The sequence below is a fragment of the Garra rufa genome, chromosome 23 (assembly GCF_049309525.1).
Source record: "Garra rufa chromosome 23, GarRuf1.0, whole genome shotgun sequence".
Classification (NCBI taxonomy): Eukaryota; Metazoa; Chordata; class Actinopteri; order Cypriniformes; family Cyprinidae; genus Garra; species Garra rufa.
The window spans coordinates 23,264,490-23,283,050 of NC_133383.1; the positions used below are offsets into that span (position 1 = coordinate 23,264,490).

The window sequence follows — 18,561 nt, forward strand, 5'->3', positions numbered from 1 at the left end:
ACAGGCAACGGGATCCTTGACCTCTTTCAAGTTTATTCAGGTACATTTGTTAGTTTTATTTGTGCTCTTAGAGAGCGAAGCAACCATTTTACGTTTCACTCGGCCTCAACGCACTCCAAAGACGTTGCCTGAAACGGGGGTTTGTTGTGTGTGTGTGTGTGTGTGTGTGTGTGTGTGTGTTTTTGTTTGTTTGTTTGAGTGAGTGTGGTGGGCCCACTTTCAGCTATTTTGCATTTCTGAACCATATTGTGATTTAATACTCTGATTCCTTGAGATAATATCAGTAAAGGGTTGCATTGGTACTTCTAACCAAATCTAAAGTTTGTTTACGTGCTGTATTTCTGTTTTAAGTCTTCAAAAGGACATTGGTATATTGGTCTACACTTATTGAATACAAATTATACTTCTAAAGGGAAAAACCTGAAGTTTAATTTGGTAAGGTGATTCAGTAAATAACTTGATATTTTGATATTGGTGTAAAAGTTTAACCCTTTAAGTGTTTAAGGGGGGAAAAGAGTCAACCAAGCACTGTATTTGAAGGGAAAAGTTTATTAGTAGGTTGAAAGAACAGATTAATCTTTGATTCCTTCTGTTTATTTTCTTTTAAATAAATGTGTGTATTTTTGCTACATAGTGTGGTCATTCAAATAGTACTGCGAGGTCTCTACTATTTGTAGAAAGTATGAGATCAGAGTTGCACTTTGTCAAAAGCAGTATAAAAGCAGGATCACAGTTTGATTTTTAAGTAAAATCCTGTCCAGGTTCTAGCGTCATCAATTAAAATAGGTAGATACTCCTGATACGTAAAGAGGGCACAACATATGTTCATTTATGCACTCAATACTTGGTCGGGGCTCCTTTAGCACAAATTACAGCATCAGTGAGGTGTGGCGTGGGTGGAAGCAATCAGCCTGCGGCATTATTGAGCCTTCAGCTTGTCTGTATTGTTGAAAATGTCCCATAGATTCCATATGGGGTAAAGGTCAGGCCAATCATGCACAGCAATATCATGGTCAGAAAACCACTTGAAAGCTGTGGGCAGGTGCTAAAGTCCTGTTAGAAACGGAAATCAGCATCTCCATAAAGCTTGTCAGCAGATGGAAGCATAAAGTGCTCCAAAATATCCTGGTAGATGGCTGCATTGACTTTGGCCTTGATAAAGCACAGTGGGCCAACACCAACAAATGACATGGCACCCCAAATCATCACCTACTTTGGAAACTTCACACTGGATTTCGAGCAGCTTGGATTCTATGCTTCTCCAGTCTTCCTCCAAACTCTGGGAGCATGAATTCAGCGTGAAATTCAAAATGTACTTTTATCTAAAAAGAGGACTTTGAATCACTGAGCAGAAGTCCAGTGCTTTTTCTCCTTAGCCCAAGTGGCTTGTTAGCCCTGTTTCTAAAGACTTCTAAGTGTGGTGACTCAATGTGCTGTGGCTTTAGTCCACTTGTTGTGAAGCTCTCCCAAGTGTTTGAATCTGCTTTGCTTGACAGTATTCTCAAGCTTGCGGTCATCCCTGCTGCTTGTGCAACTTTTCCTACCAAATTTCATCCTTCCAGTCAACTTTGCATTTAATATGCTTTGATACAGCACTCTGTAAATGGCCATCCCTTTCAGTAATAACCTTCTGTGGCGTACTATCTTTGTGGAGGGTGTCAGTGATTTTCTTCTGGACCATTGCCAAGTCAGCAGTCTTCCCCATTATTGTTGTTTTAAAGAACAAGAGATACCCGGAATTTATACTGTAGGGATGGTAATTTAATGAAACTCAAATGTAAATATTCTAATATTTTGAGATACTGGATTTTTGACTCATGAGCTGTGAGCTCTATTCATCAAAATTAAAACATAAACTTTTGAATTTTGACATCCTGGGATTTTTAATGATCTCGGGACCTTGGGACCTCGGTTTAACGTCTCACTCGAAAGACGGTGCTTTTTGTCCATATGGTATCCACATTACTATACTGGGGCACTAGGACCCACACAGACCACAGGGTGAGCACCCCCTGCTGGCCTCACTAACACCTCTTCCAGCAGCACCTGGTTTTCCCTGGAGGTCTCCCATCCAGGTACTAACCAGTCTCAACCCTGCTTAGCTTCAGTGGGTGATCAGTCTTATATAAATAGATATTTCAGAAGCCTAAAAGCTGTTTGATTTTACATGGATCAAATCTGTTTATGTGTACAGAACAAGCTTTTCATCCCAGTAAGCTTCCTGTTATTGGATATTTTGCTTGACTAAGAAATGTATCAGCTCTTCAGCATGTATTCTGATTTAAAACGCACCAGGTGATCAAAGAGATTGTCTCTATCACTAATGATAATAATAATAAGAAGAAGAATAACATGAAGAAGAAGAATGACAACATGCTTGTGTTTTTGAAGGATCCATTGTGTTAATAATGTTGTTCATTAGTTGTGTTTACGAGTTGTCAGAACTATTAATACCTTTTCACTGTACTATTTATATGCTATAATAGCAGGAACTCCTCCTCTTTGTTTATGGATTTGACATAGCCATGCAAAGATGAATGACATGAAACAGTCACAAAATTGTGGATGTGTCTTCACTCCAGTGTTTAGTTGAAAGACATGTTAAGTACACTTTGTTAGCCTCAGGACATGATGACCGAAACTTTGACAGAAAGTCTGTGATAAGAGACATGGAGGTAAGCTTAGTTGAAAGTAGGCCTGTCAGACAAGTTCAAGGTCTATCACAACTTATGAGCTTCAAAACTTATTATATGCATGCTGTCCTTCTTAATGTAAACTGTGACAAAACCACTGTTGGTACACTCTGATTGTTTTTGAAAGTACAAATGGTAGCCTGTTAAAGTTGGTCAACCAAATGTGTTGCTGTCATGCCTTGTAACAAATCATTTGATCTGTGATCATGTTTTAAACTTCTTCTGAGAATGCAGTGAATATCTGAGAGTGCAGAAATGTCTGAGTTGGCAGGAAACCAAGAAACCACTATACTGCCCTCCAAAGGCAAAGTGCAGTAACTACGCGAACACTGAAACTGAGAAAAATGCCTTTAAAGTTTTTTGACAGCTAGTCAAACACTCTCATTTCTCTGAAACAACGCTCTCGTTTCTCTGAAACAGGACAAAATTTAACCAGGAGACTTTGCCACGAGACAAAACAGTTGTCACAAAGTCCATTTTAAGCCTTAATTCAATTTTGACCAAATGTGTAGTTACTGCGCTTTGCCTTTGGAGGGCAGTATAGATGCCTGAGAGGATGCAGGCTAAATAGCTTTAACTAAAATGCTCAGTTTCAGGCCACACACAGTTCCCTAAGTATTAGATAGTCATGAATATATATATATATGCCTCGCCCACAAAATGTGAAAATCTCAGAAACCAAAAATCTTGTAACACTGGAAGCCCTGGTTCTTTACCACAGTACTAGACTAATCTGAACATGAGGATATAGGTTAAAAATAACCTTCAGGTTTGCGTTCAAAGAGAAGACAATGTCCTGCAAAATTATGTTCAAATAACAGTAAGTTATAATCATGTACAGAAAATGGCTGTTTAAGTTATTTAGTAGTAACATCTAATTGTTATGATTATCATTTTCTTTGTTTCGAAAGTTTTGTGATTTGATAGTGGAGAAATAATGTTTTTTTTTTTTTAAATCTACAACTTAAAGTGTGTAAATTAATGTCAAGTACAAAGAGTGCTCAGTTGTAACAGGTTTGGTGGGCTGTAACATTATAAAAAACATGAGTATGGAAGAAAGGAGATGAAATAATCAATAACTTAAATTTAAATTTATCATATATCTTTTCAACCAAATTACTTTTTTATACAGTCCCAATTCAAACGCCTTTATATTTTTTACACTGACATTAACCACACTTAAAGGTGTGTCTTTTCCAGAGGATAGTGAGATGGTAGAAAATCAATATTTTTTTTTTTTTTTTTTCTTTCAAGCAAAAACTGTCTAAAGACTCATTCCAAACGGTTCTGAAATCCTGTTAAACAGGTCTTGGTGTTTTTGGTGAGTTTGCACCAGTAACACTTCCTAACACTTCCAGTAACCCCCCCCCCCCAAAAAAAAAAAAAGCTGTTAACATGTTTGCATCATGTTAAATTGACTTTTATGCACTATTCCATGCATTTTAACAAAATGACACAAAATGCGAAAATATGGAGGCTTGTTAATGTGTTCTATTGTGCTGCCATTTAAAATGATTTTCTGTTATGTTGGTGTTTTTGATGTGAGTTACCATTGTGTTGAAATATTGAGCAAAGAAAAGTTATATTGTACTTGCTAATATGTTATTATAACACTTTGGCTGAACTTGTATGGACTGTGTTTCTACATGATGGAAACATGCTATCTCTACTCAAATATTTCATGTAGGATGAACTAAAGCACGAAGTAAACTCAACTAAAATGTCCATTGTCCAAATAATGTTCAGTCAAATAGTTATTTATTTATTTGAGTGCATACAAGGAGACAAAGACATAATTGGTTTTGTTAAGCACTATATTGAAAAGTTTGGGGTCAGTGTGATACTTTAATTCATTAATTTGATTATAATGACAGTAAAGTCATTTAAGAAATGTTACAAAAGATTTCTATTTAAAATAATTGATGTTCATGAAAAAATCCTGGAAAAACAACAACAAAGTATTTCGCGAAATTATTAAACTATTATTAGACAACACAAAGGTTTTATTTCAGCTGTTTTCATATGATCAACACTAAAATGATTCAGCATTTATTGTGAAATCAACATGGTTTAAATGAAGAAGGTGTTGTTATGTTTGTGAATGAATTGGTGTTTTGGCACAGACCTTTTAAAGCTACACAACGTAACTTTTGGCCCTCTGGTGGTTGAAGGATAAAAAGTATATTGTTTCGGTGACATGGTTGCAGGTAAACATTTATCAGTGAGACGGGCATCTTACAACTTTTTATTTTGGAAACATTTCTATCAGTGATTTTGTTTTGACTAATTAATAATTTGTACATTTTTGAACAGATTTAACAAAAAAGAAGCAACAAATCAATGGAGAGAGAAACTACTAGTGTCACAGATGGCATGGAGATGTCTCCTGCCATTTACTCTTTGCTTGAACAAGATGGTCTGAAAAGTGCTGTTCCTCCATTCCTGCACATTGACTACAAAAAAGACCAGAACAAATTAGTATTTTCGGGTTCTAGATTTGATACTGTCATCTTCAAGAATTGGGTCCTTGAGAAGCAAATAAATATGAAACAGAAGTCCTTACAGACTGATCATTCAATCCTGAAGTTTCTGAGATCAGTGGATTGTGATGAAATGTCCAGAGAGCTCTTCATATCTCATGGAATAAGTGTTGTCTACACCAGTGGTTCTCAATCCTGGTCCTGGGGGACCCCTGCTCTGCACATTTTGCATGTCTCTCTTATTTAACACACCTGATTGAGATCTTCAGCTTGTTAGTTCAGTTCATGGATCTCTCTCCTAATGAGCTGATCTCAATCAGGTGTGTTAAATAAGGGAGACATGCAAAATGTGCAGAGCAGGGGTCCCCCAGGACCAGGATTGAGAACCACTGGTCTACACAATCAAAAATGGAGATGTTGTTGTGATTGGGAGCACAGAAAGAGCACTTGCTGAGGCAGAGAAGAGGGTGAATATGGTTCTTACATCCAAAAGTTTTACTATAGAAGATCAAGGCGTCCTTCAAATGCTCCAAAGTTTGGATCTTATCAGTAGCATAGAATGTTAGGACTTTGTTTATAGACTGGTCAGTGTATAAAGACAAGCTTATAGTGAGTGGTTTCAATGAACCAGTGATGGAGGTCAGTGAGAAGAAAGAATGTTTCATTAAGCAACAGTTGAAGAAACCGTTTGTGTCAAATCACATGCTGTGGTTAAATTTATAAAAGACAGAAAATTACAAAACTGGCAGCATTTTATTAAGTCTGATAAGATGAAAGTGAGTTTCGATTCAATGAGACCCTGTATCAAACTGTCTGGAGAGCGTACATTTGTCCAGCCAGCTGCGACTTTCTTTAAAATTTTGGCAGATGGTCTCTACACAGACACACTGATCATTAAAAAGGCGGGAGCAAAGCAGTACTTCATGGAGCAGGGTAAAATGATGCTCTCAATGTTTGTGAAGAAAGATGGATTTACGGTGGTTCTTCAGGAAGATGATATGCTCGAGGAGGAGAATGATGATTTTTCTAAAGGTACACAAAAATACAAATTATTAAAAACTATAAAACCAGGAAGTGTACTGAGCAAGATACAAATAAAGATCTCCTGTCTTTGTTGCTTTATATTTAGGGCCTCTTGGCAGAGTCTCCAGGTCCTGTACCGTGTACATTTTGCAAATAGGTCATCTGACCCTGGAGGTTTCATCAGGGGACATAACCAAAGAAAAAACTGATGTAATTGTCAACCCCTCAAATCAGAAATTTTAATGCATTAAGTTCCATTCTGAATTCAAATAAATTCTAACTATGATTTTATTGAGACACTAATGCAACTGCCAATGTCTCATTGCTATCTAAGGGTATCCAAGGCTATTTTAGATGGTGCTGGATTACAAGTAGAACAGGAATTATTACAAATGGGTGCGTTAAGGATTTGTCTAGTTTGTAAATTTTTAGTTGAAAATGTTTAGATTTATAGTTTAGGAGAGCTCTATTAAACCTTTGATTATTAGTATGTGTCTTTTTCCACAGCTAGAGATACAGATTATCAGCTAACAGAGATTGTGACCTCATCTGGCAATCTCCCATGTAAAGAAATCATACACATTGTTGGATGTAATAAACCATCTGATATTCAGCAAAAAGTTTTGTCTGTTCTGAAGTTATGTGAGAATCACAGATTTACCTCTGTTGCCTTCCCAGCTCAAGGCACAGGTAATTCTACCTTTGTTTCTTCTTATTATTATTGTTCTTTTTTGATTACCTAGGTAAAATGTATTTTTTTTTTTTTTTAATTGACCCTTCAGGTCAAGGTGGAGCTAATCCGTGGAGCTAATCCAGTTGATGTTGCGGATGCAATGATCAGTGCAGTGATTGAATTTGTGATAAAAAAAGGAGCCAGTTCATGTGAAAAGTGTGGAGTTCATTATATTCCAGATAAGCATGTTGGATGACTTTCGTCAAAGCATGCTCAAAAGAATCCCGAAATCAAAGAAAGGCACAATTAACAGGACTAAAGGTAAGAATGAATGAATAAATTATTAAATAGTCCAAAAACTGATGTAACCTCGGTGTCCTGAGATAAGGGAACGAGTAATGCGCCGCTCAGATGCTATGGGGAAAAAGTCATTTTTTCTCCTTAACTGAAGCCTATTTTTAATAACGCGGTGTAACTGCACGGGCATTGGATCGTGCAGTGAAATAAAATGAACCAATGACTCAGCTGCGGTGATGGATGTTGGGCCAGTCATGGGCATCCCTGCCCTTCGAATAATAGACTAGGCAATGAGAGTTGTCTCTTGAGGCAAAGAGGTCCCAGATTCTTTGAACTGTCTGTGGATGGAGCGTCCACTCTCCTAAGGAAACATTGCTCCAAGACAGCATATCTGCACCGCAATTCAGTTTGCCCGGCATGTGCACTGTTTTCAGCGAACGCACGTTGAGCTGAGCCCATTCCAAGAGGCGCTCCACCAGAGTGAAGAGGCCCTTCGAGGAGAGCCATCCCTGGCGATTTATGTAGAACACCACCGCCATGATGTCCAAACGGACCAGCACGTGGTGTTCCCTTAGATCTGGCAAGAAGATCTGAAGGGCCAGACACACCGACAGCATCTCTAGGCAGTTGATGTGAAACCCTTCCTCTGCTTTCGACAAGCTGGTCTGCCGTTGCACAGAGCTCCCCAACCTGTGTTGGAAGCATCTGTCAAAATGACTTTTCTCCTGCAAACCATTTCCAGGGCCTCACCCCTTTCCATCCATTGCGAGTCTTTCCAAGGGTCCAGTTTTATGAGGGCACGATTCAGGTGTCTGAGATCGAGGATGGGCCGTTGGCCTGTATCCTTCTTGGGAATGAGGAAGTAACGCCTGTAGAGGCCTGACTCGATCTGATCTGGACGAACCGCTTCCATGGCACCCTTTTCCAGCGATTTCATCACCTCTGAGCAGAGGACGTGCGTGTCGTTACTCTGCACTACGCTAGGGCCTTCAAGCTAATTGGAGTTAATAACCTTGTTTTATTTATAAGTGGCGCTGGAGCACCACCAGGCTGGCCATTGACCTACCAATCGCCTGCGCTGTTGCCTTGGTGGCACACAAAGCCAGGTCTGTTGCGCTTCGCAGCTAGTTCAACATGGCAGGGCCTGGGGCAGACTCATCTGAACCAGCGAGGAGTTTGGCCTGAAAGACCTGGAGAACCACTATGGAGTGCAGCGCTGAGGCAGCCTGTCCAGCCGATGAATAGGCATGTCCCACGAGGGCCGACATTGTCCTGCACGGCTTGGATGGGTGGGCAGCCTTTTCCTTCCAGCCAATGGCAGTGGGTGAGCAGAGATGCGTGGCCACTGACTCATCTAGGGGAGGCAGCTTCTCGTACCCCTTATTTTCAGCGCCGTTGACCGAGGTGAGAGCAGAGGAAGAAGGAGTGGCATGCTATGACCTGGTGAGCTCCTCGTAGACCTCTGGAAAAAACAGGGAGGCTCGCTGGCAAGGGGCTTGACAGTGCCCCGGCAGGAACCACTCATCCAGGTGGCTGTGAGAGGGCTCCTTTGATGGAGACCACTCCAGACCCAGCTCATCCACGGCTCTGGTCAGGATACAGAAAAGTTCGGCATCCAAGCCAGTCCCATTCCTGGAACTGTGAAGCTCAGCAGACGGCAAGGGGCGGGGTCGTTGATCGAGCCCGAAACTCCTCCGTGTCTGAAGCAGCCGATGACATGCTGTCCAGCTGTCCGTGTCATCCTCACTTCCACTGAAAGAGACCAGATCTCTCGCAGCCATAGAGGGACGCTGGTCAGGGTGGGTAAAGAGGACCGGTGAATCCTTTGTTTGTGGAGAAGGTGAAAGGTGAGGCATGCGGGGGCTGAGCCGGCATAAGCTCACTCGACTCGGAGCGCTTAGTTCCTCTGCCCCGCTGTTTTTTTTTTCCTAACAGGCTCCTGTGAGGAAGAAAATGGGAGGGCACGAGAGGCAGCAACACTATCCACAAGCGCAGAGAGGAGAGACTCATTTCCTCGCAATGAGGACATTCTGTCTCAGTGAATGCCGCTTCACTTGAAAGCCCAAAACTACAGCTTTTGGAATGTTCTACTCTATAATGTAATAGGTAGATAAGTGCTGCCTCCGCAGAAGAAGATCAACATCGCTGTCTGTTTAGACCCACCCAACTATTCGCACATAGCTTTTACAAGACAGGTGTGAATGTGCAGGTCTACGCAGAAACCAAAGATAAGCATTTTATCAGTTCATGTGTGTGCAAAATGGTCTTTTACTACTCAAAATGTAATAATGTATGTATTGTGGTGCCTACCGTAGGTACCTAAGTGTCTGAATATATATTACTATTAACTACCTCTTTGTTTCTTTCTAACAAACATGTAACTGGACAAAAGGTAAAAAGATATTGTTTGATGAAATCGAGCCAGTTGTGTTTCAACTGTGTGGGGAAACACCAGGGGATTTGAGTAAGGTTGGTGCCCTGATCAACAGCTTGATTAACCAGGAACATATGAACATCACAATCCATGATCCAGCTATTGCTCATTTCACCAAAGAGGATTTAGAAATGCTAAGAAAAATGGAAAAGGAACTCAAAGTAAGTGTCATAACTGAGAAGAAAGGCCAAGACTCTGTCATCACACTGAAGGGTCTGACAGGATTCGTTCAAACTGCAGAGAGTCGTATTCAGGACATTATCCGCAAAGTTGAAAGGAATAAACACCAAAAAAGCCTGGCAGCTTTGATCAGCAGTATAGTTGAGTGGCAATATAAAAGTGGTCACAACTTTAAAGCATTTGATGTTTTTACCAATTACGACTTGGAAGAAGCTTTTAACCATCAAACATCTGTACAAATCAAGTTCGCAAAGTTGCCACAAAGGGAAAAAAACAAATTGAACTAAAGAGAGTAGAACTGAAAGGTGAGAAACACAAATGCACATTAAACATTGCAGTTATGAATAAATTAGAAGGTTAACAAAATTAGTTTTTCATCTTGTCTTCTGCAGCTGCAGCTCAAAGTTATTTGCCTTCAAACTGGGAGGACATGAAAGGACAGTCAGTTGTTCTTGTAAAACTCACAGCAGGCTCAAAGGTACGGTGCCCGCCAGGGGACACCTTCGGTTCACTTATGTTTGTCGTGGCCACGACATATAAACTCGTGGGAACATGATATTATGTTGTGGCCACGACAAACATAAGTGAACCGAAGGTGTCCCCTGGCGGGCACCGTAGGCGGGCACCGTACAAAGGAATATGCCGATGTGGAAAAAGAGTCCAGAAAAACTGGACTATCCAGCAATATCATTACAGTAAGACTGTTACATTTATATTTGACCCAAACTTCTACAACTGTCCTAATCTTTGTGAAGTTATTATTTTTGAAAGTTTCTAATTTTGTACTGTGATATCATTATTGCTTAGGCTAAATGTTTAGTCTTGTCTTCTGCATAGATTAAAAGAGTTCAGAACAGCGTACTTTGGAAATACTACATGATCAAAAAGGAGGAATTGGAAGAAAAAAACAAGCATCACCACCTTTTTTGGTGGTTGTCAGTGTTTTACAATTGTATTATTAGTAGGCCTACTAGTACGCAACAAATTTTTTGTACTAATTAATTTTTTTTTTTTTTTTTTTTTTTTTTGGCAACCACAGCTGCTGGTATTTTACTGTAAATGTCACAGGTTTTTTTGTGTGTGTTCATTACTGTGCATTTACAATCAATTTTTATTCAACTTTCAGTGATGGACAGAAGGGCAATGCTATTTTTAAAACCATGTAGCATGTAAAAAATCATGTAAAATCATGCAGCTATTTTCAATACTGAAGCTATTAAGAACCCAGGCAACACTGTAAAACGCTAGAATGTTATACAATGCTATTTCTAAAACAATAAATAAATAAATGTATCTAAATTAATATAAAAACTTCTAATGTGCAAAACTTAGAAGCATTTAAACACAATTTAACCTGTATTAAATGAAATATTCTTATCTGATTTGAAAAATGACTGTTTAAAACATTTGTCCAGACATGGCTTGTCCAATTTTTTAACAGTAAATGTAATATGTTATAACCATAAATTGATTGTTATATTGTTAAATTGATGTTATAACCCTAAAATTCTTCTTTTTTTTAATGAAACATTTACTTTACCAGAGATCCTTTAAATAAGCAGCAGCCATTTTTATCATACTCTATAGAGATTTATGTCCCAAACATTATAAGAACAGTATTATGTATTTTTGACCATAATACATTTTGGATTTTTAAGTTACATTTGTATATTGTTGAGTCTGATATTAATTCATTGTCACTGATCAGTCCATAGTAGGCCATTCTTAATGTTGTTTGCTGTTGTTATTGTTGATGATATTAGCATAATTGATGTAATATGTATTCAATGCAATTTGATGAAGTCAGGTGGACAGCTGAGTTTTAATTACAGGTGCCAAAAGATTTTAACCTGTTAATTAAAAAGGTGAACAAATGGCAGTTCCCCCTGATTGCTGCGTCTACAGCAGAGCAGCTGTCCACATACCTGACAGAAATCTAGAAGTTTAAGGCTGGGTAAAAAAAAAATAGGATTCAGAGCTGAGTTAAGGTATCCCAACCAAAGAACGATAGAGTGGGTCTTTGCCCAAATACCCATGCATATGAAGTAGGTGAAATAGGGGAACCAGCTAAATGGCAAAAGCACCAAGCACTGCAGCCAGGGTCACCATGGCTTTGTGTTCCAGCGCAGTGGCAGTCATTGTCATGTCATTGACCTAAGTGAAGAAACATACTTGTTCACGTGCAACACAGAATATAGGATGGTACATTCCACACATGACCAGCAGAGGGAGGTAGAAGATTAGAAAGGCTCTCAGCAGCACGTAATTATTACTCCATTCATAGCAGCACGTCCTGCCTTCCTCTCCTTCATCCCATATGTCCCAGTCCAGGTTCTGCACTCTGAAGTCAGATGTGTTCCAGCCTAGGTTAATAGACACAAAGGACACAGCCAAAGAGCACATCAAGATCGCAGTCAGAGTGATCACCACCTGACAAGGGATAGCAGAGAGGCTTAGAATTGGCAAGGTAAAAACTAATGGCCTGTAAAGTGAGGATTGAAGCACTGCAGAGCATCACATCCAGAGAGATGTAGATATTGCAAAAACACCCCCAAGAGGGCATCTCCCATTGCGTAATTTCAGCATGGCAGACAGCAGAAGCACCAGCAAACCCAGCAGCAAGTCTGTCACAGCCAGTGAGAGTATAAAACAACTACTAATCTGGTGCAGACGCCGACTGGTGGCCACAGCCAGACAAACAAGCAAGTTTCCACAAATGGTCAGCACGATGAAGGCCACCAGTACCATCCAGGGTAATTAATGTAGAACCTTTAGTAAAAGTGAAATGTATAATATGTAAAATGTTGCAGAACTTCCTACTAACTTAGTTTAAAATGGAAATACAATTGTTACGTGCTTACTTGGAAAAGTCTTGCTCATTGCCTTGACATTTGCTTCAGATTCCTGACTCTCCCTGCATAGCAACATTGGCTAAACCAATGGCACGAGTTTGGGGAGGGGCTATCTGTTTTGACCAACCACTAGCAGTGTTTCGAAACCTTTTTTGAAAACTATCATTGTTTTTGACTAAATGGATGGTAGACAAATTAATTTGAGGTTATGGCAACCTATGCTGGTTGAAGAAAAAAAAAAACATGCCTCTATATGGTCAACATTCTTGCAAAAAGTACCTATACAGTCGTGGCCAAAAGTTTTGAGAATGACACAAATATTAGTTTTCACAAAGTTTGCTGCTAAACTGCTTTTAGATCTTTGTTTCAGTTGTTTCTGTGATGTACTGAAATATAATTACAAGCACTTCATGCGTTTCAAAGGCTTTTATCGACAATTACATGACATTTATGCAAAGAGTCAGTAGTGTTGGCCCTTCTTTTTCAGGACCTCTGCAATTCGTGAAAAATTGTGAGTGAGCCCACTCGCTTGGATGAGAAGCAACCCCAAACATGAATGGTCTCAGGATGCTTTCTGTTGGCATGACACAGGACTGATGGTAGCGCTCACCTTTTCTTCTCCGGACAAGCCTTTTTCCAGATGCCCCAAACAATCGGAAAGGCTTCATCAGAGAATATGACTTTGCCCCAGTCCTCAGCAGTCCATTCGCCATACTTTTTGCAGAAGATCAATCTGCCCCTGATGTTTTGTTTTTTTTTTTGGAGAGAAGTGGCTTCTTTGCTGCCCTTCTTGACACCAGGCCATCTTCCAAAAGTCTTGGCCTCACTGTGTGTGCAGATGCGCTCACACCTGCCTGCTGCCATTCCTGAGCAAGCTCTGCACTGGTGGCACTCTGATCCCGCAGCTGAATCCTCTTTAGGAGACGATCCTGGCGCTTGCTGGACTTTTTTGGACGCCCTGAAGCCTTCTTAACAATGCAGTGGAAAGTTTTTTTTCGGGATTAAGTTAATTTTCATGGCAAAGAAGGACTATGCAATTCATCTGATCACTCTTCATAACATTCTGGAGTATATGCAAATTGCTATTATAAAAACTTAAGCAGCAACTTTTCCAATTTCCAATATTTATGTAATTCTCAAAACTTTTGGCCACGACTGTACATACAATTCACTGCAGTTAACAGTTAACCCTCTAGGGACAATAAAACACTAATAACGTTCATTCCATTTTATAAAGACTTTTTTTTGTGTGTGTGGTTTCTTTCACAAATCTACACTTTTAGCATAGTGCATAATTTGAAAAGTAATTCATTTTGACGTTGCATTAGAAACCCATCTCCACATCTAGGCTTTTCTGGTGTAGTAAACATTGTTACTAAAACTGAGTTAAATAAAAACACATTAAAAATGATGAAAAAGTAAACAGGCATAGATCATTGGTCGAGAAGACACAGGCTGAACTAAAATTCCCAGTTGCAGGCACCACACACTCCCATATGTCTGGGATACTTATGAATATTCATGTTTTCCTCCCCTACGAAATCTGAAAATCTCAGAAACTGAAAGTCTCATAACACCAGAACCTCTGGAATTTTACCACTGTACTAGATTTATCTGAACATGAGAATATGGTTAACCTTCATTTATCTTTATAATCAGATTACCCGCTTTTATACAGTACACACACATTCTAAAACATTCTAAAAAAACAACAACATTCCATTGAAATCCTGTTTAACAGGTCTTGGTGTTATAAAAGTAATCTGTGAGGGTGCACCCTGCAGTGACACTTCCAAATATACCTTATTAGCCTATTCAGAGAAACAAAGTCAAGAGTTGGTTTTATATACAATAGACCTACACCATGTTTCAATGTTTGGGGTGAGTACAATTTCTTTAAAATTAATAAATAAATAAATAACACTTATTTATTAATTAAATAAATTATCATGACAGCAAAGACTTTATTTTTAAGTAAATATGAAAAGACGATCAGACGTTTGAACTGTGGCAATACAGTGATCTGTCACGACACATTATAGAGTCACAAAATGGTATTTATTGTTTGAATTTCTTAAAAAAAAAGACAAAATTGAGAAAAAAAAAACCCTCTTCTGCCTGTACTTTTCATTGTGTGAAAATCATGATGTGTATAGTGTGAGAGCAGCATTGTTTGTCGGACATAGCAACTGAAACTAAGGGGGGTGGGTATCTGCGAAGGGTCAATTAACAAACAAGCAGTGAGATGTATTTGTCTGGGAAACACATTCTAGGTCTGCTCACTCAGTTCCAGTGAACACAAACTAGAGTTGTTAAGTTTATGAATGGATTAATGTTTTTGCAAATCTGTTAAAGCTACTATGTCATTTTTGGCCCTCTGGTTGAAGCATAAAAGCTACAAATCACTTGTAGGGGAACATTGTTTTGGTAATTAAATGAGTTTGGCTTTGCTATTCTGTGCACATGAATTTGATAGCTTGAGGTGCACTGTTGTGTACATGGTAGCTTTTCATTATTTGGGGAAATTTATATCATTGATCTTGTTTTGACTAATTCATATTTTGTAAAATTTTAAACAGATTGAAAAAAAGCAACAAATCACAGGCTACAGTTGAAGAAACTGTGCATGTCAAATCACATGCAGTGGCTGAATTCATTAAAGACAGAAAATCCAAAGACTGGCAGAATTTTATTAAGTCTGGTGAGGTGAAAGTGAGTTTTGATCCAAAGAGACCCTGGATTAAACTGTCTGGAGAGCGTACATTTGTCCAGCCAGCTGTGACTTCTTTTAAAAGTTTGGCAGATGGTCTCCACACAGACACAGTGATCATTAAAAAGGCGGGAGCAAAGAAGTACTTTATGGAGCAGGGTAAAATGATGCTCTCAAAGTTTGCGAGGGAAAATGGATTTGTGGCAGTGCTCCAGGAAGCTGACATGCTGGAAGAGGAGAAGGGTGATTCGTCTCAAGGTACAAACTGACCAAACAAAAACATAATAAAACCAGATGTTTTGGCAGTATTGTACAAGACAATACTGAAATCTTTCTTCTTTGTTGCTTTATATTCAGAGTCAAAGAGTAAAGTCTCCAGTTCCTGTTTTAAGGTGTACGCTATGCAAATAAGTCATCTGACTCTGAAAGTTTCAAAAGGGGACATAACCAAAGAAAGAACTGATGCAATTGTCAACTCCTCAAATAAGAAATTTAATTTAAAATCAGGTTAAACCTACTTTATATATTCATTTTATTGCATTTAATGCAAACTCATTTAATTTAATTTCAGAATTTACTTTGAATTCAAATAAATTATAATAATGCTTTTACTGAGACACTCATGCAACTGTCAATGTTTCTTTATTATCTAGGGGTATCCGAGGCGATTTTAGATGGTGCTGGATCACAAGTAGAAAAGAAATTATCAAAACTGGGTGCGTTGACCATTTATCTAATTTATGAAATTTTAGTTGAAAATGTTTTGATTTATAGTTTAAGAGAGGTCTATTAAACCTTTCATCATTAGTATGTCTATTTTTCCACAGCTAAAGAAGCAAATTATCAGCTAACAGAGATTGTGACCTCATCTGGTGATCTCCCATGTAAAGAAATTATACACATTGCTGGATGTAATAGTCCAGAAGATATTCAGCAAAAAGTTTTGACTGTTCTGATGTTATGCGAGAACCGCAAATGTTCCTCTGTTGCCTTCCCAGCTCTAGGCACAGGTGATGTTTTTTTTTTTTTTTTTGACAAAACCAGCAGTGTGCATTAATAATAAAGGTGCTTTAAAAGGTTCTTCAAGCGATGCCATAGAAAAACCATTCAGTCAAAGGTTCTTTAAAGAACCATCTCTTTCTTACCTTTTTATAATCTGAAGAACCTTCTTTTGCCACAAGGAACCTTTTGTGAAACAGAAAGGTTCTTCAGATGTTTAAGGTTCTTTATGGAACCATTTAGACAAAAAAGGTTCTTCTATGGCATCGTGAAGAACCTTTATTTTTAAGAGTGTAGCTAAATTGTTCTTGTTGACATCTTGCTCTAATTTATATTTCATATAATTTAATTTCCTGTTTCAGTGTGAGAAATTTAAAGCCCTACAATTTTTATTGATCCTTTAGGTCAAGGTGAAGCTGATCCAGCTAAAGTTGCAGATGCAATGATCAGTGCAGTTGTTGAATTTGCAAGCAAAAAAACAGATCATGTCAAAAATGTGGAGTTCCTTATATTCCAGACACATATGTTGGCTGTCTTTCATCAAAGCATGCTCAAAATTACAACGTCAACGGAAACAATGATTAACATGATTAAAGGTCAGTAAGTAAAAAAAGAAAGAAAAAAGAAAAGTGTGAATTTGAAAAATGATATACTTGTGTCTGACTATATTATGCAGTTTAACCTTTTTTTTTTTTTTGGACAAAAGGTAAAAACATTTTGTTTAAAGAAATTGACCCAGCTGTGTTCCAACTATGTAGTGAGACACCAGAGTATTTGAGTAAGGCCAGTGTCATAATCAACAGCTTGATTACCAAGGAGCAAATGAACCACACAATCTGTAATCCAGCCATTGCTCATTTCACCAAAAAGGAATTAAAAATGCTGAGCAAAATGGAAAAGGAGCTGAAAGTAAGTGTCATAACTGAGAAGAAAGGCAAAGACTCTGTCATCACACTGAAGGGCCTGACAGGATTCGTTTACACTGCAGAGAATCGTATTCGGGACATTATCCTAAAAGTGGAAACAACTGAAAAACGAAAAAGAATGACAATATTGACAAGCAGTATAGCTGAGTGGCAATATCGAAGTGGTCGCAAATTTAAAGCATTTGATGCTTTTACCAATTGTGACTTGGAAGAGGCCTTCAGCTACCGAAGAACATCTGTGCAAATCAAGATTAATGGTAAAGCATATCATGCAGACATAGTTCAGAAGATGGCCATAAAAGGAACAAAACAAACTGAATTAAAGCGAGTACAACTGAGAGGTGAGAAATAGAATGCAGATGAAACATTGGAAATTAGATTAGAAGGCCACCACAATTTATTTATTTTTTATTTATTTTTTTTCTCAGCTGAAACTTTGCCTTTACACTGGGAGGACATGGAAGGAGAGTCAGTTGTTCTTGTAAAACTCACAGCAGGCTCACAGGAATTTACAGAAGTGGAAAACGAATTAAAAAAAACTGGATTATCCAGCAATATCATTAAAGTAAGACTATTACATTTATATGTGGCCCAAACTTCTGCAACTAATTTGTGTAAAGTAGTTTTGAAAGTTTGTCTTTAGTAGTCTTAAAATCTTGTCTTCTGCACAGATTGAAAGAGTCCAGAACAGTGCACTTTGGAGAAACTACACAATCAAAAAGGAGGAAATGGAAGTTAAAAACAAGCACATAGACAATGAAAAGCGTCTCTTCCATGGAACTGGCCCTGATACGACAGATCAGATTAACAATCATGGTTTCAATCGCAGCTTTGCTGGCATGCATGGTACTAACTTGTACCATTATCTTTCACAGTTTAAAAGTGTAATATTTGCATTTAAAATTAACAGACTTTTATTATGTTGTTAGGAGCGTTGTATGGAAATGGTTCATATTTTGCTGTGGACCCAAGTTATTCAGCCAAGGGCTACTCTAAACCTGATGCCAAAGGACATAAACGCATGTACCTCGCCAAGGTACTTGTTGGTGACTTCACACAAGGAAGAAAAGGCCTTCTTACTCCTCCAAAAAAATGTTCACAAGGTGTTCATCTTTATGACAGTGTGGCAGATAAAACTGATAACCCATCCATGTTTGTGATCTTTAATGATGTACAAGCTTACCCAGAATACTTAATCACATTTCAGTAGAAATTAAATTTTACAGTTTAGTTCGATCAGGTTTGAGATAAATTCTTGTGCATTATTGTAATGCAGTTACAATCTATTTTTATT

The 18,561-nt window shown here is 38.5% G+C and overlaps 2 protein-coding genes across 2 annotated transcripts in view; one reads left to right on the plus strand and one right to left on the minus strand.

Moving 5' to 3' along the window:
• Positions 1-18,477, plus strand: part of LOC141299911 (protein mono-ADP-ribosyltransferase PARP14-like) — a 29,908-nt gene extending 11,431 nt beyond the window's left edge. The window contains 4 exon segments of the mRNA XM_073830274.1: positions 10,179-10,258; positions 10,416-10,475; positions 17,939-18,113; positions 18,197-18,477. Of these exon segments, the coding sequence (XP_073686375.1) occupies positions 10,179-10,258; positions 10,416-10,475; positions 17,939-18,113; positions 18,197-18,477 (596 nt within the window).
• On the minus strand, positions 11,634-12,528 carry hrh2b (histamine receptor H2b). Its single transcript, XM_073830159.1, is given in 4 exon segments — positions 11,634-11,849; positions 11,851-12,220; positions 12,222-12,327; positions 12,330-12,528. Coding segments are annotated over 4 exon segments (891 nt in total).
• Positions 18,478-18,561: the final 84 nt, after the last annotated feature.